Source organism: Apostichopus japonicus, chromosome 16 (genome assembly GCF_037975245.1).
Source record: "Apostichopus japonicus isolate 1M-3 chromosome 16, ASM3797524v1, whole genome shotgun sequence".
NCBI classification, from domain to species: domain Eukaryota; kingdom Metazoa; phylum Echinodermata; class Holothuroidea; order Aspidochirotida; family Stichopodidae; genus Apostichopus; species Apostichopus japonicus.
In genome coordinates this window covers 22,709,151-22,733,097 of record NC_092576.1, presented here as the reverse complement: position 1 = coordinate 22,733,097, position 23,947 = coordinate 22,709,151, and the positions used below count along the sequence as shown (strand labels likewise).

Below are 23,947 nucleotides of genomic sequence, written 5' to 3'. Positions count from 1 at the left end.
AGGTTAAGGACAATAAGAAATGATTATAAATCATTGCTACTATTCATTTGGTTCTCCATATCACAGACTGCTACATCAGCCGAAGCTACAGTTGGCAGTGACATCTCAGATTACTACGCCAGTCAGTCTAACCTTCATGAAGTCAATAAATATGAAGCAGCACAGCGACATCTCGCCAACAAACTCTACAAAGACTATGTAAGTACCAGCCTTCACCTCTCTTGTTTCTAGTAGCTGTTGTTCAACTCTCTACTCACACCCTCTCTCTATCTTTTTCTGTTGTTCTTGTAGAGCTAGTTCAACTCTCTGTCCAGCACCACCCCTTCTTTCTCTTGGTTTTTTAGAGCTAGTTCAACTCTCTGACCAGCCCCACTCCTTCTTTCTCTTGGTGTAGTAGAGCTTATGCAAAACTCTGTCCAGCCCCACCCCCACCCCCACTTTTTTTCTCGTTCTGGTAACGTTTGTTTAAAGGATTGGTTCAGTTGTCATACATGTTTATGTTATATGAAAGAGGACAATAAAAGAAACACAATGTTGAAAAATCTGTTCAAATATCTTTTTCGGTTAAAAAGATATTCAAGTGTAAAGTGTTATCAGATTGTGTAGAAACTGCTGAAATCTGACTAGCTGTGATGTCACATCCTCACATTCCTGAAAAGTCTTTGTTTTTTTTTTCTAAATATTTTGTGAGATTCCATGACTTTAAACCAAAAGATATGTCAGGAGATCTCATATTTGTCAAAGGAAGTATTTGAGATTAAACATCTGAAGAATTTTTGATTATATTATTTTCAAATGTGTTAAAAAATGTAAATAATTTTTAAAGAAATATATTCACAAATGTTAAGGAAGTGAGGATGTGACATCACACCCTCACAGTAAGTCTTTCTACACCAGTCGTTTTAAAGAAATTTTTATATCTTCAAAGTGTCATATCTCCTTAACAGAGCATGCTATCATGGTAGTTTCTTCACTGTTCTTTTCTGTTTTTTGTGCTCTTTCATACAAAATAGACATGTCAAACACCTGACCCAATCCTTTAACTCTTTATGCTTCTTTTGTTCATCTCTGATTCCTTTGTTCTTTCAGACATTGTTTGTTCAGCAGAGAGTTCTTTCTCCATTGGAGAGTCTTCTTAACATGTTCCAAGGCCCTCATAAACTCATCCAGAAGCGTCACCATAAACTGCTTGACTACGACAGTTGTATGAATAAAGTAGAGAAGACCAAAGACAAAGAGAAATCAAAGCAGGTCAGTATGTCAGTAATACTGACTGTGGCTTTAGTCAATGGGGCTCCCTAGCCAGGCCCAAGATAAACAGATGTTGCTGTAGTATCAGTATGTCATTAAAACTGACTGTGGTTTAATAAGACTCCCTAGCCAGGCCTAAGATAAACAGATGGTGCTGTAATATCAGTATGTCATTAAAACTGACTAGTTATAATGAATGGGCCTCCCTAGCCAGGCCCAAGATAAACAGATGTTGCTGTAATACCAGGATGTCATTCATACTGACTGTGGTTATAATAAATGGGGCTCCCTAGCCAGGCCAAAGATAAACAGCTGGTGCTGTAATATCAGTATGTCATTAAAACTGACTAGTTTTAATGCATGGGACTCCCTAGCCAGGCCCAAGATAAACAGATGTTGCTGTAATACCAGGATGTCATTAATACTGACTGTGGTTATAATCAATGGGGCTCCCTAGCCAGGCCAAAGATAAACAGCTGGTGCTGTAATATCAGTATGTCATTAAAACTGACTGTGGTTTAATAAGACTCCCTAGCCAGGCCCAAGATAAACAGATGTTGCTGTAATATCAGTATGTCATTAATACTGACTGTGGCTTTAGTCAATGGGGCTCCCTAGCCAGGCCCAAGATAAACAGATGTTGCTGTAGTATCAGTATGTCATTAAAACTGACTGTGGTTTAATAAGACTCCCTAGCCAGGCCTAAGATAAACAGATGGTGCTGTAATATCAGTATGTCATTAAAACTGACTAGTTATAATGAATGGGCCTCCCTAGCCAGGCCCAAGATAAACAGATGTTGCTGTAATACCAGGATGTCATTCATACTGACTGTGGTTATAATAAATGGGGCTCCCTAGCCAGGCCAAAGATAAACAGCTGGTGCTGTAATATCAGTATGTCATTAAAACTGACTAGTTTTAATGCATGGGACTCCCTAGCCAGGCCCAAGATAAACAGATGTTGCTGTAATACCAGGATGTCATTAATACTGACTGTGGTTATAATCAATGGGGCTCCCTAGCCAGGCCAAAGATAAACAGCTGGTGCTGTAATATCAGTATGTCATTAAAACTGACTAGTTATAATGAATGGGGCTCCCTAGCCAGGCCAAAGATAAACAGATGTTGCTGTAATACTAGGATGTCATTCATACTGACTGGATATTAATCAATGGGGCTCCCTAGCCAGGCCAAAGATAAACAGCTGGTGCTGTAGTATCAGTATGTCATTAATACTGACTGTGGTTTTAATGAATGGGGCTCCCTAGCCAGGCACAAGATAAAGAGATATTGCTGTTATATCAGTACATATGTCATTCATACTGACTGGTTATTAATCAATGGGGCTCCCTAGCCAGGCCAAAGATAAACAGCTGGTGCTGTAGTATCAGTATGTCATTAATACTGACTGTGGTTTTAATGAATGGGGCTCCCTAGCCAGGCACAAGATAAAGAGATATTGCTGTTATATCAGTACATATGTCATTCATACTGACTGGTTATAATCAATGGTGCTCCCTAGCCAGGCCCAAGATAAACAGATGGTGCTGTAATATCAGTATGTCATTAATACTGACTGTGGTTATTAATCAATGGGGCTCCCTAGCCAGGCCAAAGATAAACAGCTGGTGCTGTAGTATCAGTATGTCATTAATACTGACTGTGGTTTTAATGAATGGGGCTCCCTAGCCAGGCACAAGATAAAGAGATATTGCGGTTATATCAGTACATATGTCATTCATACTGACTGGTTATTAATCAATGGGGCTCCCTAGCCAGGCCAAAGATAAACAGCTGGTGCTGTAGTATCAGTATGTCATTAATACTGACTGTGGTTTTAATGAATGGGGCTCCCTAGCCAGGCACAAGATAAAGAGATATTGCTGTTATATCAGTACATATGTCATTCATACTGACTGGTTATAATCAATGGTGCTCCCTAGCCAGGCCCAAGATAAACAGATGGTGCTGTAATATCAGTATGTCATTAATACTGACTGTGGTTTTAATGAATGGGGCTCCCTAGCCAGTCCCAAGATAAACAGATGATGCTGTTATATCAGTATGTCATTAATACTGACTGGTTATAATCAATGGGGCTCCCTAGCCTGGCCCAGGATAAACAGCTGGTGCTGTAATATCAGTATGTCATTAATACTGACTGTGGTTTTAATCAATGGTGCTCCCTAGCCAGGCCCAAGATAAACAGATGTTGCTGTAGTATCAGTAAGTCATTAATACTGACTGTGGTTTTAATGAATGGGGCTCCCTAGCCAGGCCCAGGATAAACAGATGTTGCTGTTATATCAGTATGTCATTAATACTGACTGTGGTTATAATCAATGGGGCTCCCTAGCCAGGCCCAAGATAAACAGATATTGCTGTAAATTCAGTAAGTCATTAATACTGACTGCGGTTATAATCAATGGGGCTCCCTAGCCAGGCCCAAGATAAAGAGATGTTGCTGTAATATCAGTATGTCATTAATACTGACTGTGGTTTTAATCTATGGGGCTCCCTAGCCAGGCCCAAGATAAACAGATGTTGCTGTAATATCAGTATGTCATTAATACTGATTGTGGTTTTAATCAATGGGGCTCCCTAGCCAGGTCCAAGATAAACAGATGTTGCTGTAATATCAGTATGTCATTAATACTGATTGTGGTTTTAATCAATGGGGCTCCCTAGCCAGGTCCAAGATAAACAGCTGGTGCTGTAATATCAGTATGTCATTAAAACTGACTAGTTATAATGAATGGGGCTCCCTAGCCAGGCCCAAGATAAACAGATGTTGCTGTAATATCAGTATGTCATTAATGCTGACTGTGGTTATAATCAATGGGGCTCCCTAGCCAGGGCCAAGATAAACGGAAGTCAAAGCAGGTCAGTAATGTCATTAATACTGACTGGTTTTAATCAATGGGGCTCCCTAGCCAGGCCCAATATAAACAGATGTTGCTGTAATATCAGTGTTATCTAGGTCTGTAGTGTCTGACTGTAGATCATAGCATTACACTCAGTTGATTAGTACTAGTCTATATTCATATGTTATCATTGTTCAAGTCAAACAAGTTGCTTTAAACAGCTTCCATTGGGTTTTTTTCTGAAGAATTTCTTTGCCCCGCTCATCCAAGCTTCAGAAATGGAATCTTGAACTAGTCAGCCACCTAGCGGGTCTGCTAGTTCATTGACATGTTCACTTAGTGCTGTGAGGGTTTAATGTATTAATCACAATGACAGGGAATATCTTCAGTGAAAGTGAAGGGAGATACACTTAGTGCTGTGAGGATTTAATGTGTTAATCACAATGTCAGGGAATATCTTCAGTTGAAGTGAAGGGAGATACACTTAGTGCTGTGAGGGTTTAATGTATTAATCACAATGACAGGGAATATCTTCAGTGAAAGTGAAGGGAGATACACTTAGTGCTGTGAGGATTTAATGTGTTAATCACAATGTCAGGGAATATCTTCAGTTGAAGTGAAGGGAGATACACTTAGTGCTGTGAGGGTTTAATGTATTAATCACAATGACAGGGAATATCTTCAGTGAAAGTGAAGGGAGATACACTTAGTGCTGTGAGGGTTTGATGTGTTAATCACAATGACAGGGAATATCTTCAGTGAAAGTGAAGGGAGATACACTTAGTGCTGTGAGGATTTAATGTGTTAATCACAATGTCAGGGAATATCTTCAATTGAAGTGAAGGGAGATACACTTAGTGCTGTGAGGGTTTAATGTATTAATCACAATGACAGGGAATATCTTCAGTGAAAGTGAAGGGAGATACACTTAGTGCTGTGAGGGTTTGATGTGTTAATCACAATGACAGGGAATATCTTCAGTGAAAGTGAAGGGAGATACACTTAGTGCTGTGAGGATTTAATGTGTTAATCACAATGTCAGGGAATATCTTCAGTTGAAGTGAAGGGAGATACACTTAGTGCTGTGAGGGTTTAATGTATTAATCACAATGACAGGGAATATCTTCAGTGAAAGTGAAGGGAGATACACTTAGTGCTGTGAGGGTTTGATGTGTTAATCACAAAGTCAGGGAATATCTTCAGTTGAAGTGATGGGAGATACACTTAGTGCTGTGAGGGTTTAATGTATTAATCACAATGACAGGGAATATCTTCAGTTGAAGTGATGGGAGATACACTTAGTGCTGTGAGGGTTTAATGTATTAATCACAATGACAGGGAATATCTTCAGTGAAAGTGAAGGGAGATACACTTAGTGCTGTGAGGATTTAATGTGTTAATCACAATGTCAGGGAATATCTTCAGTTGAAGTGAAGGGAGATACACTTAGTGCTGTGAGGGTTTAATGTATTAATCACAATGACAGGGAATATCTTCAGTGAAAGTGAAGGGAGATACACTTAGTGCTGTGAGGGTTTGATGTGTTAATCACAAAGTCAGGGAATATCTTCAGTTGAAGTGATGGGAGATACACTTAGTGCTGTGAGGTTTTGATGTGTTAATCACAATGTCAGGGAATATCTTCAGTTGAAGTGATGGGAGATACACTTTGTGCTGTGAGGGATTAATGTGTTAATCACAATGTCAGGGAATATCTTCAGTTTCAATTGATTCCTTGCTAATACAGTATGCAAAATGCGATGGTGATGGCATGTGTGTGTGTATGTATGTTATATTGGTCATTTTAACACAACAACACTACATTTACAGGATAGTTCAATTTCCTATGTGATAAGTAGATCCACTTTAAATCTTTTGAGAAGATCCAGAGTCACTTTAGATCAATGCCAGAGATCAAAGTCTAAAACTGTTGTCAATATAATAACTTCCTCAATAAAGCTTGGATTTAGTTGATACATGTCGAGCCACATAAAACCTTGGTTCATGGAGTCTGAAAACCTTGTCAACAGAATAACCTCAACATAATAAAAGCCTGGAACTACTTCATGTTTGAATCTTACTAAATATATTTCAAGATTCTTTATTGGATTTTTATTATTTGGTGTAAATGTCTAAGTCTATTTTGAGTTAAACAGAGATCCGAGTATACACACCTTGTAAACGCAAGTTACCCTGCTTGTTATATGACACAAAAACATTTACTATAATTGAAGTCAAGTTGTTTTGTTCTCTGGCTTACCTGTTGCTGATTAAGACCAAGGGAAAGGATAAATTGGATCGATTACATGAGAGTGACGATGAAGATGAGCAGGCTTCATCTGTCGGGAGCCCGAGACGGCTCAAAGAAAAGAAACCCAAAGAGGTTGGAATCAGTCTCTGTTCGTCAGCCCTGGTTAATAACCCGTTTGCTTGTTTCAAATATCTCATTGATGTCCTCAGGAATAAAAAATACATGCATGCTTTTACCTGCATTCGAAATTTATGGACTTGATGTTGGATGCAAATTTGTAGTTTTGTTGAATTCTCTCATCAGGCAAAACTGTGTTAAATGTTTGAATTTATATCATCTTCATGTATGGTTCTTCATGGACAGTCATTCACATTGTCGTTGTTTTGTGGTATCCATCAATGTAACTTTCATCTGTGGCCATTCATAACTTGGAATATTTTTAATTTCCTTGAATGTGTTGAATATATATTTCAATTGCCTTGGCTAGAATGACAGAGTGCATTATTATATCACTATTGATAGGTTGAGATATGTTAGGTTTATACTAGATCCCTATTGATAGGTTGAGATATGTTAAAGGTTTATACTGGATCCCTATTGATAGGTTGAGATATGTTAGTTTTACACTGGATGGGGTATAATCTATCACTGGATCCCTATTGATAGAGTGAGATATGTTGGACCACGGGATCCTTATTGATAGAGTGAGGTATGCTAGACCACTGGATCCTTATTGATAGAGTGAGATATGTTAGATTACTGGATACCTATTGATAGGTTGAGGTATGTTGGACCACTGGATCTATTGATAGAGTGAGATATGTTAGGTTTATACTGGATCTATATTAATAGATTAAAGTATGTTATGTTTATATTGGATCCCTATTGATAGAGTAAGGTATGTTAGACCACTGGATCCCTATTGATAGGTTGAGATATGTTGGACCACTGGATCCCTGTTGATAGGTTGAGATATGTTAGATAACTGGATCCCTATTGATAGGGTGATGTATTTTAGATTACTGGATCCCTATTGATAGGGTGAGGTATGGTGGACCACTGGATCCCTATTAATAGGGTGAGGTATGTTGGACCACTGGATCCCTATTGATAGGGTGAGATATGTTAGAATACTGGATCCCTACTGATAGGGTGAGGTATGTTAGACCACTGGATCCCTATTGATAGGGTGAGATACAGTATGTTAGATTACTGGATCCCTATTGACAGGGTGTGATATGTTAGAATACTGGATCCCTACTGATAGGGTGAGGTATGTTGGACCACTAGATTCCTATAGGGTGAGGTATGTTAGACCACTAGATTCCTATAGGGTGAGGTATGTTAGACCACTAGATTCCTATAGGGTGAGGTATGCTGGACCACTAGATTCCTATAGGGTGAGGTATGCTGGACCACTAGATTCCTATAGGGTGAGGTATGTAACACTAGTGTATCCATGTTGTAAGAGGGACAATATCCTTGACGATAGTTTGAGGTATCTTGTTTTACTATCACTCTCTTTTTACTATGCAGATTCTCTGGTGGTAGGTTGTGTTATCATCTTTGTATCCCAAGTGTGTTCTGTTGATTGTAACTCCAATGAGTTGTCACAGCATATCTCCCAATTATTGATGTATTTTGTAATATTGTAATATATATATATATCTTTATTTCACTTGCTTCTGTGTTAAACAGCTTTGTGGTGTCAGTAATATCCTCATTGTTGTTGTTATTGGTGTTATTTAGTACCTTAAGGTACAGGCCATTTAAGTAATAACAAATCATGCAGTAACAAAAAGTAAGGGCTCTGTTTCTGTTAAGGATATTAGATTTATGGAGCCTTTGTGATAACGGGAGGTCTGAATATATCTAATGATTTTTGTACTGATTTTTTTCAGTGTTTCCTATAATAATAATAATAGAAAGAAACTACTTAGTAGTTAGTACTATGATCTGTATATAGTTAGTAATATTATCTGTATATATAGTTAGTACTATTATCTGTATATTTATAGTAAGTACTATTACCTGTATATATTTATAGTTAGTACTATTATCTGTATATATAGTTAGTACTATTATCTGTGTTAGTACTATTATCTGTATATATAGTTAGTACTATCACCTTTATCTATAGTTAGTACTATTATCTGTACATATAGTTAGTACTATCACCTTTGTATAGTTAGTACTTCTATCTGTATATATAGTTAGTACTACTATATATATATATATAGTTAGTTCTATTATCTGTATATATAGTGAGTAATATCACCTTTATATATAGTTAGTACTATTATCTGTATATATAGTTAGTACTATTATCTGTATATATAGTTAGTACTATTATCTGTATATATAGTTAGTACTATTATCTGTATATATAGTTAGTACTATTATCTGTATATATAGTTAGTACTACTATCTGTATATATAGTGAGTACTATTATCTGTATATAGTTAGTACTATTATCTGTATATATAGTTAATACTATTATCTGTATATATAGTTAGTACTATCACCTTTATATATAGTTAGTACTACTATCTGTATACATAGTTAGTACTATTATCAAGTCACACAGTAGAATAATACAGTGTACAGTGAAGACACTTCTCACCATTATAGTAACCTGATTATATTTCACAGGTCAGAGATGAGAAAGAAGTAGCTCGGAAGAATTTTGAAGCCATGAATATTCAGCTGAAAGATGAGATTCCCAAATTGTGTGAGATGTCATTGGCTATCTTCAAGAGTTGTGTGGTTTCATTTGTAGAAGCAGAGAGAGATCACATCAACTCTACACTGAAGAAAATCTATCCTCTATTGGAGGTAATTCATACTATCATTAGTAGATTACTTCTTATGAATCCATACTCTACTGGAGGTAATTCATACTATCATTAGATCAATTCAGATGAATCCATCCTCTACTGGAGGTCATTCATACTATCATCAGTAACTCATACTACAATCACCTGGAAACCTGATGCATCAAGTGATATTGAGTAGTACTCTGTGTTACTATGTTAATATATTGACAGTATTTAATAGTTGCCTGCTTCTTCCACAGCTATCTATTGTACATAACAGTGATCTTACTGATATACTAGCTGCCTTTGAGGCTAGTCATCTGTCGGCCGTCGAGCACCAGTATCAGTTTACTTTCGTTCCCAACAACTTTGATAAGAAGGATAAACTAGACAGGAGACTTAGTCGCAGATCTACTCAGCCGGCTCCGCCCCCAAGCAAACCTGTGAGTACTTCAATGTTAATCTTTACACTGTTCATATCATTTATGCAGCGGCCATGTTGCCACAGGTCTTGACACCAGCATCTAATACAGTGTTATCTTAATATGGTGATAACCATACAGGGAGGTATAAAGAAAGAGTAATTTACCATGGATAGGTTAGCTGTTACATCACTCCACCGAAATCATGCCAAGAATTTATGAAATTAGTCTAAAACTTGAATTGTTTGTGAACAAAATTTTTCAACTTTTCATTGACTGTTTAGTGTTTAATATTGGGGTAATACCAGTTATTAATTTGTATATAAAGTGCAACCAAATTGGTTGTAATGTTTTAGCTATATTGTGGTGTAACCAATTATGTGAGAATATCACATGTGAGATGTAAATAGTTGCAACTCATGATTTAAAATATATATTTATTATTCAAGTGCAATTAAATAAATATGTGAGAGAAAACAGACTTCTTCAATGACAAAGTGTGTTGTAGTCTACTTGAATTTACTACTATATTTGGACAAGAAGTTTCTAGATTTACTCTGCTGTTTACCTCTTTGATTTGCTTAGTCTGTCTGTGGTGTTGATTCCATAACTACAAGGTTCTTATTGACACGTTTTCATTTACATTTGGATTGTCAACAGCAACCAAACAAAAATAACAATCAAAGTGAAAACCATCGTGGTAGACTGACCAAACGTTACCCAGCGGACAGACTTGTGAGAGCTTCATGTGAGTTCATAGCTAAAGAGCCGATGGAGTTGAGTGTGAACAAAGGAGACCTAGTGGCAATCATCAAGCAACAAGATCCCAGTGGTGGAGGGGATCGTTGGTATGTGGACAATGGAGGTGAGTCATAAGCACTGGGATATGGGAACCGAGTCATAGCTAGTGGAACAAAGGAGATGTACCATAGGTACACCTGAGATGATGGTGGTGGATGTGACAGGTATACAGGTGATGGTGGTGTGTGATGGATACCAAAGTGATGGTGGTGTGTGACAGGTACCCAGGCGATGGTGGTGTGTGACAGGTACCAAGGCAGTGGTGTGGCCGGTACCAAGGCGGCTGTGGTGTGTGGCGGGTACCGAGGTGATACAAATGTACTACTTTGTATGTCATAATGTACATACTATTCTGTATGTTATACAAACATACTACTCTGTGTAATACAAAACATACTACTTTGTATGTAATACAAACATACTATTCTGCACATAATACAAAGACACTACTATACTGTATGTAGTACAAACATACCCTTTGTGTTTAATACAAACATACTACCATACTGTATGTTATTCAAACGTACTACTCTGTGTGTATTATAAAACATACTATTCTGTATGTAATACAAACAAATGTGTGTAATAAACATACTATTTTGCATGTAATAAAAATTATGCTACTCTGTAATACAAACATACTACTCTGTATGTTAAATACAAATGTACTGTGGCAGGAGGTCAACTTTTAATGAAGAGTATACTGCCCTCTGCTTTCCTTTGTAGTGTCTCAAGGCTTTGTGCCATCTTCAGTTTTAAGCAGGCAGGAGGAGGCTGCTGTAGCAGCAGGTGGAGTTGACCAGTGTGATGGCAGTGATGAAGAACAGCCATTGGTAAGTAGCGGCAGCAAGGACAAAGAAAACATACTTCAGGAACAGAATAGAATCATTATTAGAACTAGAGGTATTGAGCTGGAGCAAGGACAGAGAAAACATACTTCAGGAACAGAATAGAATCATTATTAGAACTAGAGGTATTGCCATTGGTAAGTAGCTGGAGCAAGGACAGAGAAAGCATACTTCAGGAACAGAATAGAATCATGATTAGAACTAGAGGTATTGCCATTGGTAAGTAGCTGGAGCAAGGACAGAGAAAGCATACTTCAGGAACAGAATAGAATCATGATTAGAACTAGAGGTATTGCCATTGGTAAGTAGCCGGAGTAAGGACAGAGAAAGCATACTTCAGGAACAGAATAGAATCATGATTAGAACTAGAGGTATTGCCATTGGTAAGTAGCCGGAGCAAGGACAGAGAAAGCATACTTCAGGAACAGAATAGAATCATGATTAGAACTAGAGGTATTGCCATTGGTAAGTAGCCGGAGCAAGGACAGAGAAAGCATACTTCAGGAACAGAATAGAATCATTATTAGAACTAGAGGTATTGCCATTGGTAAGTAGCCGGAGCAAGGACAGAGAATACATACTTCAGGAACAGAATAGAATCATTATTACACCTAGAAGTATTGTACATTCTGTTGATTCTAGTAAGTAAGATGCACTGAGTCATCATGGTACTGAATGATTTCACCAGGCATTCATCGATTCTCCTTTTGATTTCTCACCTGTAGTATTTCTATGCAGAGTGGAGTTTTACAGCTAGTGCTCCAAACGAGATCAGTCTAGATGCAGGCATGGTTGTCCGATTGGTTTCAGCACAAGACGTCGACGGAAACTCGGAGTGGTGGCTCGTCGACCAGGAAGGACGCCAGGGTTATGTGCCAGGAAATTATCTTGCCAAGATTCCTTGAAGTCTCTCTTATTTGATGCAATATTATCTATTATTGAGGAAAGGTTTTTATTTGTCATTTGCTGAAGGAAGTTAAAGGAGCAATAACTAGGCCCGATGTACGTGGACATGATCTGTGGTACGCCCTTGATATGTGCGGAAAATCTTAGTGACTTAAGTAACCCTTGAATCTGTTCGTACTTAACAGCTAGTGTACTTTTAATATCTTTAGTTCCGTTCCTCGTTCCCTAGTCCTAACCACCAGTCTTTCTAAACCGTAACCATCCGCAATAACCAAGTTTTTTACATCTATACATTGTAGCTTTTATCCATTTCTTGACCATATTCTTTATTTGTGTCCGGACTATTTATATTTTGATGTTAAATGTATCTTTTCCATTTTAGAGTGTGTACACAAAATGACATTTTCCTAGTCATCTCTCTACCGTGTTCCAGAAGATTCATTGTCTTGTGGTTGAGCATTACATAGAGTGGGTCATTTTACAGAGTAATTAACACTATGTTCATATTCAAAGCTGTTAATCTGTGCAATGTTGAGCTGATGCGAGCTTGAATGGTATTGAAGGGAGCTAATGAAAGTGATATGATTGATTCATTACATAGCAAGCAATGGAAGGCCTCTTTATCTAGAGGTGGTGTAAATTAAGATGTGATTGTTTTGTGAATATGGAATAATACAAATCTATTCATTACATATATCTCACTGTATCAACATTTGTCCAGTAACCCACCTGTTTTCTGTGAGTTAATTTCAGCCAAACCTGAATTAATGAACCTAGCTAGAATACACCTGTTAAACTGTTTCTTGACATACACCTTATCATCTCTTGTAGTGAGAGACTGCTGGAGATATACATTCCAATCAGTAATGATCTACAGTATATAAATGTGTGAACTTGTAAGTAGTTTTTCAGTTTATCTGTCTCGAAATTCACTGGAGATTAAAGCCAGTCTTCAAAGACACTTGTGAGTTATGTAAGGTAGCCTGTCTTCAAAGACACTTGTGAGTTATGTAAGGTAGCCAGTCTTCAAAGACACTTGTGAGCTATGTAAGGTAGCCAGTCTCCAAAGACACTTGTGGGTTATGGAAGGTAGCCTGTCTTCAAAGATGTTTGTGTGTTATGTAAGGTAACCAGTCTTCAAGACACTTGTGAGTTATGTAAGGTAGCCAGTCTTCAAAGACACTTGTGAGTTATGTAAGGTAGCCAGTCTTCAAAAACACTTGTGAGTTATGTAAGGTAGCCAGTCTTCAAAGACACTTGTGAGTTATGTAAGGTAGCCAGTCTTCAAAGACACTTGTGAGTTATGTAAGGTAGCCAGTCTTCAAGTCACTTGTGAGTTATGTAAGGTAGCCAGTCTTTAAAGACGCTTGTGAGTTATGTAAGGTAGCCAGTCTTCAAAAACACTTGTGAGTTATGTAAGGTAGCCAGTCTTCAAAAACACTTTTGAGTTATGTAAGGTAGCCAGTCTTCAAAGACACTTGTGAGTTATGTAAGGTAGCCAGTCTTCAAAGACACTTGTGAGTTATGTAAGGTAGCCAGTCTTCAAAGACACTTGTGAGTTATGGTAGGTAGCCAGTCTTTAAAGACACTTGTGAGATATGTAAGGTAGCCAGTCTTTAAAGACACTTGTGAGTTATGTAAGGTAGCCAGTCTTCAAAGACACTTGTGAGGTATGTAAGTAGCCATTCTTCAAAGACACTTGTGAGTTATGTAAGGTAGCCAGTCTTCAAGTCACTTGTGAGTTATGTAAGGTAGCCAGTCTTTAAAGACGCTTGTGAGTTATGTAAGGTAGCCAGTCTTCAAAAACACTTGTGAGTTATGTAAGGTAGCCAGTCTTCAAAAACACTTGTGAGTTATGTAAGGTAGCCAGTCTTCAAAAACACTTGTGAGTTATGTAAGGTAGCCAGTCTTCAAAGACACTTGTGAGTTATGTAAGGTAGCCAGTCTTCAAAGACACTTGTGAGTTATGTAAGGTAGCCAGTCTTCAAAGACACTTGTGAGTTATGGTAGGTAGCCAGTCTTCAAAGACACTTGTGAGATATGTAAGGTAGCCAGTCTTCAAAGACACTTGTGAGATATGTAAGGTAGCCAGTCTTCAAATCACTTGTGAGTTATGTAAGGTAGCCAGTCTTTAAAGACGCTTGTGAGTTATGTAAGGTAGCCAGTCTTCAAAGACACTTGTGAGGTATGTAAGTAGCCATTCTTCAAAGACACTTGTGAGTTATGTAAGGTAGCCAGTCTTCAAGTCACTTGTGAGTTATGTAAGGTAGCCAGTCTTTAAAGACGCTTGTGAGTTATGTAAGGTAACCAGTCTTCAAAGACGCTTGTGAGTTATGTATAAAGGTAGCCAGTCTTCAAACACACTTGTGAGTTTGGTAAGGTAGCCAGTCTTTGAAGACACTTGTGAGTTTGGTAAGGTAGCCAGACACTTGGTTATTTAAGGTAGCCAGTCTTCAAAAACACTTGTGAGTTATGTAAGTAGCCAGTCTTTAAAGAGGCTTGTGAGTTATGTAAGGTAACCAGTCTTCAAAGACACTTGTGAGTTATGTAAGGTAGCCAGTCTTTAAAGACACTTGTGAGTTATGTCTTCTTTGACACTTGTGAGTTATGTAAGGTAGCCAGTCTTCAAAGACAATATTAGCTTTAGGAAAATAACCAATCTAAATGCAACCCTTATCACACTTCCCTTGCATGTCATACAGATAGAAAATGCCTGTGACAATAACTTCAAATATTTGTATTTTCTTTTTGTTATATTATTATTCTTAACAGATCTTAGGTCACCACCACCAAAGAATGACCAGTGGTATTCTAGCCTCAAAGAAAATAAGAAATAGATTTGCACAAACTAACAGAGCAAACAATGTGGAATTCACAGGAATTATGAGAATTTTGATGAAAATTAACTCTTAATGTTCTCCGTTTGGGGCTGTAGGAGTTGATCAAAGTCCAATTAGGGGTTGTCTTTGGTCATTATTTAATTATATGCAGAAATGGGATCAACAGATCATAATTAATGAAGTAGTGTAATATTTTGTTGCGGTAATTTAGGTCAAAGGTCACTAGGGACGTGGGGCCCATTGTTGCTACTGCTGTGCTGTGTTGTATGTTGCAAAGATTCTTCATGATACTTTTAAGAAATGTCACCCAAGGTGGAGTCTGAGCACAAAACACCAAACACTTGATACATAGAACTGTAGCCAGTCATTATGATTGTGTATGACTTGATACATGGAAACTGTAGCCAGGGATGACTTTGTATGACTTGATACATAGAGCGTTAGCCAGTCATTATGACTGTATGACTTGATACATGGAAACTAGCCAGGGATTATGACTTGTATGACTTGATACATAGAAACTGTAGCCAAGAATTGTGACTTTGTATGACTCAATACATGGAAACTGTAGCCAGTGATTATGACTTGATGTATGACTTGATACATGGAAACTGTAGCCAGGGATTATGACTGTATGACTTGACACATGGGAACTGTAGCCAGGGATTATGACTGTATGACTTGATACATTGAAACTGTAGCCAGGGATTATGACTGTGTATGACTTGATACATGGAAACTTTAGCCAGGGATTATTACTGTGTATGACTTGATACATGGAAACTGTAGCCAGGGATTATGACTGTATGACTTGATACATTGAAACTGTAGCCAGGGATTATAACTGTGTATGACTTGATACATAGAAACTGTAGCCAGTGATTATGACTGTGTTCCATCAAGGGAATCATCGTCTCTTTGAAAGGGGAATAAATACACTTGATCCTGGTTTAAAGTCGACAAGTGATCTTTACTGTACACTGTGTTTCTGAAAGGAAAAGCTACTACACATGAAGAAGCTAATTGCACTAGGGATTGATGTATCCTTTCAGATTGAAGATCACAGACATTCATGTGCAGTAATTGTCTCAAGTATAACCAATTTACTGATAATTTTGATGTGTCAAGTAGTGGGTAAAGGAACTCTGGGTCAAATGACCTGTGGTTCTTCAAGAACCTGACTTTAAATATTTGACAATGCCTACATTGTTTAATTTACACATCAAGAGTAGCTGACAAGAGGAGGATTGGAGCAGGAATTGGATTCCATTTTCTCCCTCTGTGTGTAGGTGATGATACATTATGTGGTCTGCTAAATTACAGCTGGGATTTCTGCATATATATATATTTTTTGTTTGTGTATTACACATTCCAGTTGAATGTAATAATTTCAGTACAAACTAGACCATTAAAATGACCAAGCTTGTTTATATGACATGATGTCTCTCTTGTGGTCTGGTATGTGTGGTGTACAATATTTCTCATACATTCCCTATTCATCAGATCACTGTGTGTATGCTTACTGCGTACTTTAAACCACAGTTGACCTGTATTCATTTAGATGATGGTAGTTTGAATACATTTGCAGTCTGTGCAAACATTAAATGAACCTTTTTAAGAGTGGCAAGTTCTGCTTGTCAGGTAGTCTTGATAAGATTGAGAAGGCTATACAAACTAAACATTATAGTATACCTCGATAGGGAACAAAACTAGGCTAACTGTTAACATGTATTTTTACTTAGAATACTCTCAATGAGTGGTCTGTCCTATTTACTGGTCATTTCAGCAATTATTGTTATTCTTTGACCTGTTTTATTTCCTCTCCCACATTGTCTATCATAAACAGATGATGTTATGGTAGATTTACTTCGTTCCCCGCTTACCTGTCTCCCCACAACAGAAACAATAGTGGACTTATCCTAGCTACTTTCTGATCCATTTCTTTTCAACTGTTATGGATTTGCTTGGTATTTACCCCAGAAACAACCATTTGAATTTTTACATGATAGATTTCTATTGTAATTTAGGTGTAAGTTAAAACAACCATCCTTAAAGTTTGTCATTTTAATAAATTCAAACAGTATAAAAATGTCTATGCATGAAAGATATTCAAGATGTGCTAAAGATATTACTCATTCACATAGATATAAGTGTCTGCCTATATGTAGTATATATATACCAGCAGTAGTTTATGTATGGCTTGTTGACGAAACACTTTGTGACCAGATGAAACGTTGTTTTAATGGAAATATAATATATATATATATAACCATATTAAAATGAAAGAGTGCTGTCCTTTTGTGTGTTGACTGTCCCAATTAGTATGCTCCCCGTTCTGTCTGACATCAGGCAATACAGTGCAGTATTTCAGCTCACTGCCCTCCATCGGTAAGACCAAGGTCTTAAACAGGCACGTAGCCAGCTCGTAGTGTCGTGAGGGAGAAAGTCCACGTTTTTCCCTATTCTAAGAGTCCGTATATTTAAGTTTAAATTAACTCATGTATTGATATATATGACTTTTCATGACACCATCTACCCACTGTTACAAACTTGCATTTTTAATGGGGGTGCAGTGCAAATGATTTTTGCTGACGTCCATTCTAGGGAGGGGTCCCCCTCTCCTTTGAGAAACCTTTTTTTTATTACGATAAGTGGGCTAAGATGCAAAATGGTGCTAACATATCCATAACTTAAAATAAATTTGTGTGTTCGACTTTGTGTGCGTGTGATATAAAATGTAAGCAATTTACACAAGAAAAGTCGGGGTAGGAGGGGGATGTGTAAATGCAGTATATATTCAGTTAACATTAACAGCATCCCCAAACCCCCAATCCATAACCACATGTGGCAACCATGCTACAAATCCTATAAATAACAGCTAGTCACCTACATGCCTATTCAGTTAACATAAACAGCATCCCCAAACCCCCAATTCATAACCTGCACATGTAGCAACAATGATACAAATCCTATTAGTAACAGCTATTCACCTACAGGGGTATTTAGTTAACAGAAACAGTATCCCCAAACCCCCAATTCATAACCTGCACATGCAGCAACAATGATACAAATCATATTAGTAACAGCTAGTCACCTACAGGGGTATTCAGTTAACATAAACAGCATCCCCAAACCCCCAATTCATAACCTGCACATGTAGCAACAATGATACAAATCTTATAAATAACAGCTAGTCACCTACAGGGGTATTCAGTTAACATTAACAGCATCCCCAAACCCCCAATTCATAACCACATGTGGCAACCATGCTACAAATCATATTAGTAACAGCTAGTCACCTACAGGGGTATTCAGTTAACATAAACAGCATCCCCAAACCCCCAATTCATAACCTGCACATGTAGCAACAATGATACAAATCATATTAGTAACAGCTAGTCACCTACAGGGGTATTCTGTTAACATAAACAGCATCCCCAAACCCCCAATTCATAACCTGCACATGTAGCAACAATGATCATTAGTAACAGCTATTCACCTACAGGGGTATTTAGTTAACATAAACAGCATCCCCAAACCCCCAATTCATAACCTGCACATGTAGCAACAATGATACAAATCCTATTAGTAACAGCTAGTCACCTACAGGGGTATTTAGTTAACAGAAACAGCATCCCCAAACCCCCAATTCATAACCTGCACATGTAGCAACAATGATACAAATCCTATTAGTAACAGCTAGTCCTACAGGGTATTCAGTTAACAGTAACAGCCCATGATAGTATACAGTAACCTAATGTTTTCTGCAAAGCTCAAGGTCATTTGAGCTGATCGAAGTCCAAACTCTGGAAATTCTTTATAAACACAATAACTTCAAAAGTAAACATTGGATTTACTTCATACTTAGCACAATAATTTTAGTTCAACCTATTGAGTACAATATCTATATTGATATCTGCAAAGGTCAAATTTTGTTAGAGGTTAATATACTCTAAAATCCTTGTATACGCGACAACTCAAATCGATTACGATAACCTATAAATGGAGATAACTCAGTTATATCACGTAAACACATCTAAGACACACATATTGCGTTGCGACTGTCGTAGTGCCTATCGTGCACGTAAACACATCTTAGACACACATATTGCATTGTGATTGTCAAGTTTCTATCGTGCATGAAACATATCTTAGGCACTTATATTGCATTGAGGCTGTCGTAGTTTCTATCGTGCACGTAAATACATTTTAGGCACATATATTGCATTGAGGCTGTCGTAGTGACTATCGTGCTCGCAAACACATCTTAGGCACGTATATTGTGTTGCGACTGTCGTAGTGGCTATCGTGCACGTAAACACATACTTGGCACACAGATTGCGTTGAGACTGTCGCAGTGCCGATCGTACACGTAAACACATCTTAGGCACACATATTTTGTTGCGACTGTCGCAGTTTCTATCGTGCACAATATATATCGATTCGCCATATTTATGAGACTGCGCTTTTAATATCGAAATAATTATGTTGGGATCCTTAAATATCGGGGCCCCAAGTTCCGTTTAAGATATTGCTACACGACGTGTTCGATGCTGTTGCTATTATTGTGACAGTATATTAAATCGTTATATGAATTATTTAAAGCCAATAAGTATTTATTGCCCGCATGTGGTTTTCTGATTACACAAAGACCACGTGAGCTGCATATTGATTTACTGAGTAGATATCACCAAAGTAAACATCACGAAGTATAACTCAAAGGTTAGAATTTGATCTTTACAGTAACTAAAGTCACCAAACACAAGGTTTGCTAGACGGATGCATGGCTCCAGCTAAATTATTAGTTCAGGTTTTCACATCAAGTTATCGTCGCCATGCATCGCATATTTGTGTACGGGACTCTCAAAAGCACGGAAATTTTCAACTTTCACCTCATTGACGTTACCAACGGCAAAGCTACCTTTGTGAGCAAGGGAACGACTTGTAAGAAGTACCCGCTCGTGGCATTTACTTTCAAGCAGTACAAACGGGTCCCTGGTTTGCTCTTTGATGACGAGGGCGTTGGAAATGTAAGTACAAACTGCTCTGTCATGGTAAGACCACATTTCTGGGCATCTTGCTATGTTGTTGGGCTTCTCTTGAAAGAGTAATGACAAACCGCCGTCCCACCCAGCCCCTATATTTTTTACAGTATGTCTTGCACTAGTATATATTTCATCGGCTTACCAGTAAATCAATTTGAGATTGAAAGTTCTACGTTCTTGAGCACAATCTGCAAAGTTAATTTGACTCAATGGTTGTAGAAGGTGTTCCAACCAGGGAGTTGTTCCAAACATCGGTATAAGCAGCTATGACGTACTGAGGGATATCACTTGAACTCTCTTTAAGAAGTGGAGTAAAATATCATTTCAGCCCTCGGTATTAAAGCCATTTAGAGGTCACTTGTAGTGACCGAGTCCAGTAGCAACATTGTTCTACACAATTTAAATCTGAACATTCATAAGTATGAGCAAACTTGAGCTTCTGGATATAGAGTGCTTCAAAATAACTATATATACCTCCTTTTTCGCACCCGTCAGCTAACCTCTCCCACACCCGATCTTAATTCTCATACTTTTCAGAGACAAACGTCTAAAAAGTGTTAAGATTTGCGGTTCTATAAGTGAAACTAATGTAGTGAACTTGTAAGATGCAACTACTTTGGTTGTTTTAAGAGAGATTGTCTAGCAACGTTTCAACATCGTTATGGAATTCAGACAACTTGTTACTGTTTTGTTAGAAGTTGAGATTGATATGCCATGAGAGCTTTAGATTATATAAACAGTTACACATTGTATATAGCTGGTGCATTTCTCAATCAACTAAATTGATGGTGTGTATTTTGCCATTTTACAATGATAATTCGATCACATTCATTCTTCTCTGCAGAATGTCCATGGAGAGATATGGGATGTTGACGACCAACTCTTAAGATGGTTGGATAATTTTGAAAGTTACCCGGAGCATTACGACCGTCAAGTACTCGATATAGTTAGAGAAGAGGGAGCCCAGGGTACTGTAGAACAATGTATGACGTATGTCCGCAGAGGCTATAGTAAAGACGTCCTTGAACTGTCTTACTATACCAGCTACAATAGTAAAGAAATTGGTAAACCCTACGAAGCAACTGACTGAGTCGAGTAGGCTGTGACTGTGTATCTTGTGTAGAATGTAGGCTATCAGTCATATATTGAAACATACAGTTTAAACTGTCTTCATTCATTCCTCATGATACTGAAATATACCTGTACTCACATACTACTCTGATATTATGTACAAATTCATTATGATCACAGAAAGACCATACGAGGCTTTCATAATCTTTATGGCAAATTATATTAGGGAGTGAGCTATCTTTTCCGATCGTCTGATATATTTACACATGTTGTCACTTTTTATACATGTGATCATGTGTTATAAATTGGTAGGTTTATGAAAAAGTAATAAAGAGCGTTTGTCTAAATTTGCTGAACTGTTGTGGATAGGCTATAACGTTTGCATGGTGGTGAACAATAATTCATCAAGAACAATATTTTTGTCGTCATGTGAGGGCTCAAAGCAGGGCCTTCTGCAAAGCTTTCAGCTATGATAGAATATAGGCCACAGATCATATGCTATGATCTTGAAATATGTTTTTCAGCTGTTTAGTATTCAAGGCCAGTATGCGTTTCTGTGTGAGTAGCAAAATGTGTCCCATCCTATTTGTACCGTCATTTTGAGACTTGTTCAAATCATATATTTACTTTTTCAAATCATATTGTAGCGAAAATTTATATTCACTATGTTCGTTTATTATTTCTCTGTTTTTATCTTTATCTTATACCGGAATAAGCCGGTGAACTTCTTAGGCAAAGTTTATTGACCTCCATATTTGCATATAGTCGTGCGAGAGGCTTCTAACCAATCACTGAACAGCTGATTGCATCACCCGTTGCTTCCTGTGTATTGTTATAACGTTGGAAATTCCATGGAAAATTACCGTACATACCTGTATTGATTTTACACATGTGTTAGGGAGTCGAACGAAAGAACGCAAGCGGTTTAGACGTATACATGTAAGTTGTCGGAATTGTGGGTAAATTTGGCCTTATATAAGTTTAATTACTTGAACAGGGACACGTTTAGCTGTAAAATTAATGACCTATTGCTTACAAATTGTTGCAATGATCCGTAAATTAGTTTAGGACACGAAACGGTTGTGTTATTCAGAGTAAACTTAGTTCAAGAATTTAACGAAGGGCTAGGTTCGATAGGCTGGTTGATATACTGCAACGTTAGGTACTGTGTTCGAGGCAGCGCTTTGTCGTAACGTAGCGAGCTAAGAAATGTGTTATTAGTAATTATTTCTGTATCAAGTAATTTGGGTCAGAATATATGTAGGGACCAAAGTGTTAATTAAGAAAATAAGGAACGATATGTTGACCCGTTATTGTGTTATAGGCCACTGAGAGTCACGTAGCCATTGAACGCAAGTGGGGTATATAGTAAACAAGTTCATGATGATACATGTTGGTTGTCAATTTTAAAGCGATCGTTAGCCATGATTTGGTAGTTATTTGTCTGTTAGATTTTGGGAAAGACTGTTAATTTACGATCTAGCGAACTTGGAATACTTTTAATCAAATTCCTTACATTATGTACCACGTGAAAGGACGTCTCTCTGGCGATTGATTTACTCGCCAAATACCTTTTCAATAGTTAGCCAGCCATATACTCAAATATATTTTCTCATCGTTTACCTACTCATGAGAAATCTACTCACTGGTCATCTACTCGTGAGATAACTACTCAAATATATTTTCTCATCGTTTACCTACTCATGAGAAATCTACTCACTGGTCACCTACTCATGAGAAATCTACTCACCGGTCATCTACTCGTGAGATAACTACTCAAATATATTTTCTCATCGTTTACCTACTCATGAGAAATCTACTCACTGGTCATCTACTCGTGAGATAACGACTCAAATATATTTTCTCATCGTTTACCTACTCATGAGATAACTACTCAAATTATGATTTCTCACTTATGAGAACCCTACTCCTGAGACGTTTGCTCAGTTGTCTTCTCAATGTTTAGCTGCATACTAGAAACCTGCTCATAGGATACTTTCTCAAGAGCAACTGTGGTATATGAACTGGGGAGAACACTGCTTATTGTTATCTAGTATACTCTACTTACTCGCGAGTAGCTGTGCCGGTGAGACACTTTCTCAGATACCAGTGAATGTATTTACTCAGGTATACGTTATTATTACATGCTCATCATAGGTCATTGCTAGTTTCCAGGCTCAGTGTTACTCTTGAGCAATTACTCAAGTTTGAAACCGTTTTATACACTGACACACTGTAAATCCGTCTTGCTGTTCTTCGACTCACCAATTAAGAATAATCATTTGTAAAAATTTGAGAAATAAAGTGATTTTCAAGAAACAACACAGAAAGTTCTCTTCATCATTTTGGTTGACTGTGCTTGTATGCAGTGGACCGAGGTCAACGTTACACGTGGTGGCAGCGGTGGGATATTACTAGTTCCGATGTCCACAGTTTACAGCACAGGTTCAATCTGACCCACGATGTCGAGAGAAAGTTTCTCCAGACCCGCTACAGTTGTACCAGGATACAGAACAGATACAGCACAGTTACAGCCATCTACAGAAGAAAGACCATTACTGACAGGGCTATTACCGAGTGATACACAGGGGAACCACGCAGGTCGAGCAGACTATGAGGTTCTGAGTTCCACTGGGTCGGATAACTCCTGGCGGAGTACAGACCATTATGTACAGCACAGGACAAGAGAACAGACCCGAGAGACCCAGGCTGACGTACCGGGATTACCACAGACATTGAATTCAAGTGGCTTTAACCCATTTCTGGGTTTGAACGAGGCCCGAGTAGTGCACCCTTCTCGTGACCATGACCAGTTCGAGAGACGTAATT

General features: G+C 37.9%; 2 protein-coding genes across 18 annotated transcripts in view; both read left to right on the top strand.

Moving 5' to 3' along the window:
• Positions 1–15,297, top strand: part of LOC139982814 (dynamin-binding protein-like) — a 70,160-nt gene extending 54,863 nt beyond the window's left edge. For 4 of the 17 annotated variants that reach the window (XM_071995919.1, XM_071995914.1, XM_071995917.1 and 1 more), the window contains 8 exons: positions 67–198; positions 1,090–1,251; positions 6,393–6,500; positions 9,022–9,204; positions 9,446–9,628; positions 10,268–10,472; positions 11,135–11,241; positions 11,982–15,297. In XM_071995919.1, coding sequence (XP_071852020.1) covers positions 67–198; positions 1,090–1,251; positions 6,393–6,500; positions 9,022–9,204; positions 9,446–9,628; positions 10,268–10,472; positions 11,135–11,241; positions 11,982–12,161 — 1,260 coding nt within the window. In that variant the 3' untranslated portion in view covers positions 12,162–15,297. The remainder of the gene's footprint in view (positions 1–66; positions 199–1,089; positions 1,252–6,392; positions 6,501–9,021; positions 9,205–9,445; positions 9,629–10,267; positions 10,473–11,134; positions 11,242–11,981) is intronic. The other 13 variants (XR_011798364.1, XR_011798365.1, XR_011798366.1 and 10 more) reach the window with 13 other exon arrangements.
• A 4,409-nt stretch (positions 15,298–19,706) lies between these two features.
• On the top strand, positions 19,707–21,755 carry LOC139982827 (gamma-glutamylaminecyclotransferase-like). Its single transcript, XM_071995937.1, has 2 exons — positions 19,707–20,032; positions 20,892–21,755. The coding sequence occupies exons 1-2, from the start codon at positions 19,838–19,840 to the stop codon at positions 21,135–21,137; spliced, it is 441 nt and encodes a 146-aa protein (XP_071852038.1). The 5' UTR covers positions 19,707–19,837; the 3' UTR covers positions 21,138–21,755.
• Positions 21,756–23,947: the final 2,192 nt, after the last annotated feature.

Bases quoted from the DNA above. Each gene is read 5' to 3' on its own strand.
- LOC139982827 (XM_071995937.1), top strand. From the start codon at position 19,838: ATGCATCGCATATTTGTGTACGGGACTCTCAAAAGCACGGAAATTTTC. The intron at 20,033-20,891 runs GTAAGTACAAAC...TCTTCTCTGCAG, and splicing joins ATGACGAGGGCGTTGGAAAT to AATGTCCATGGAGAGATATG.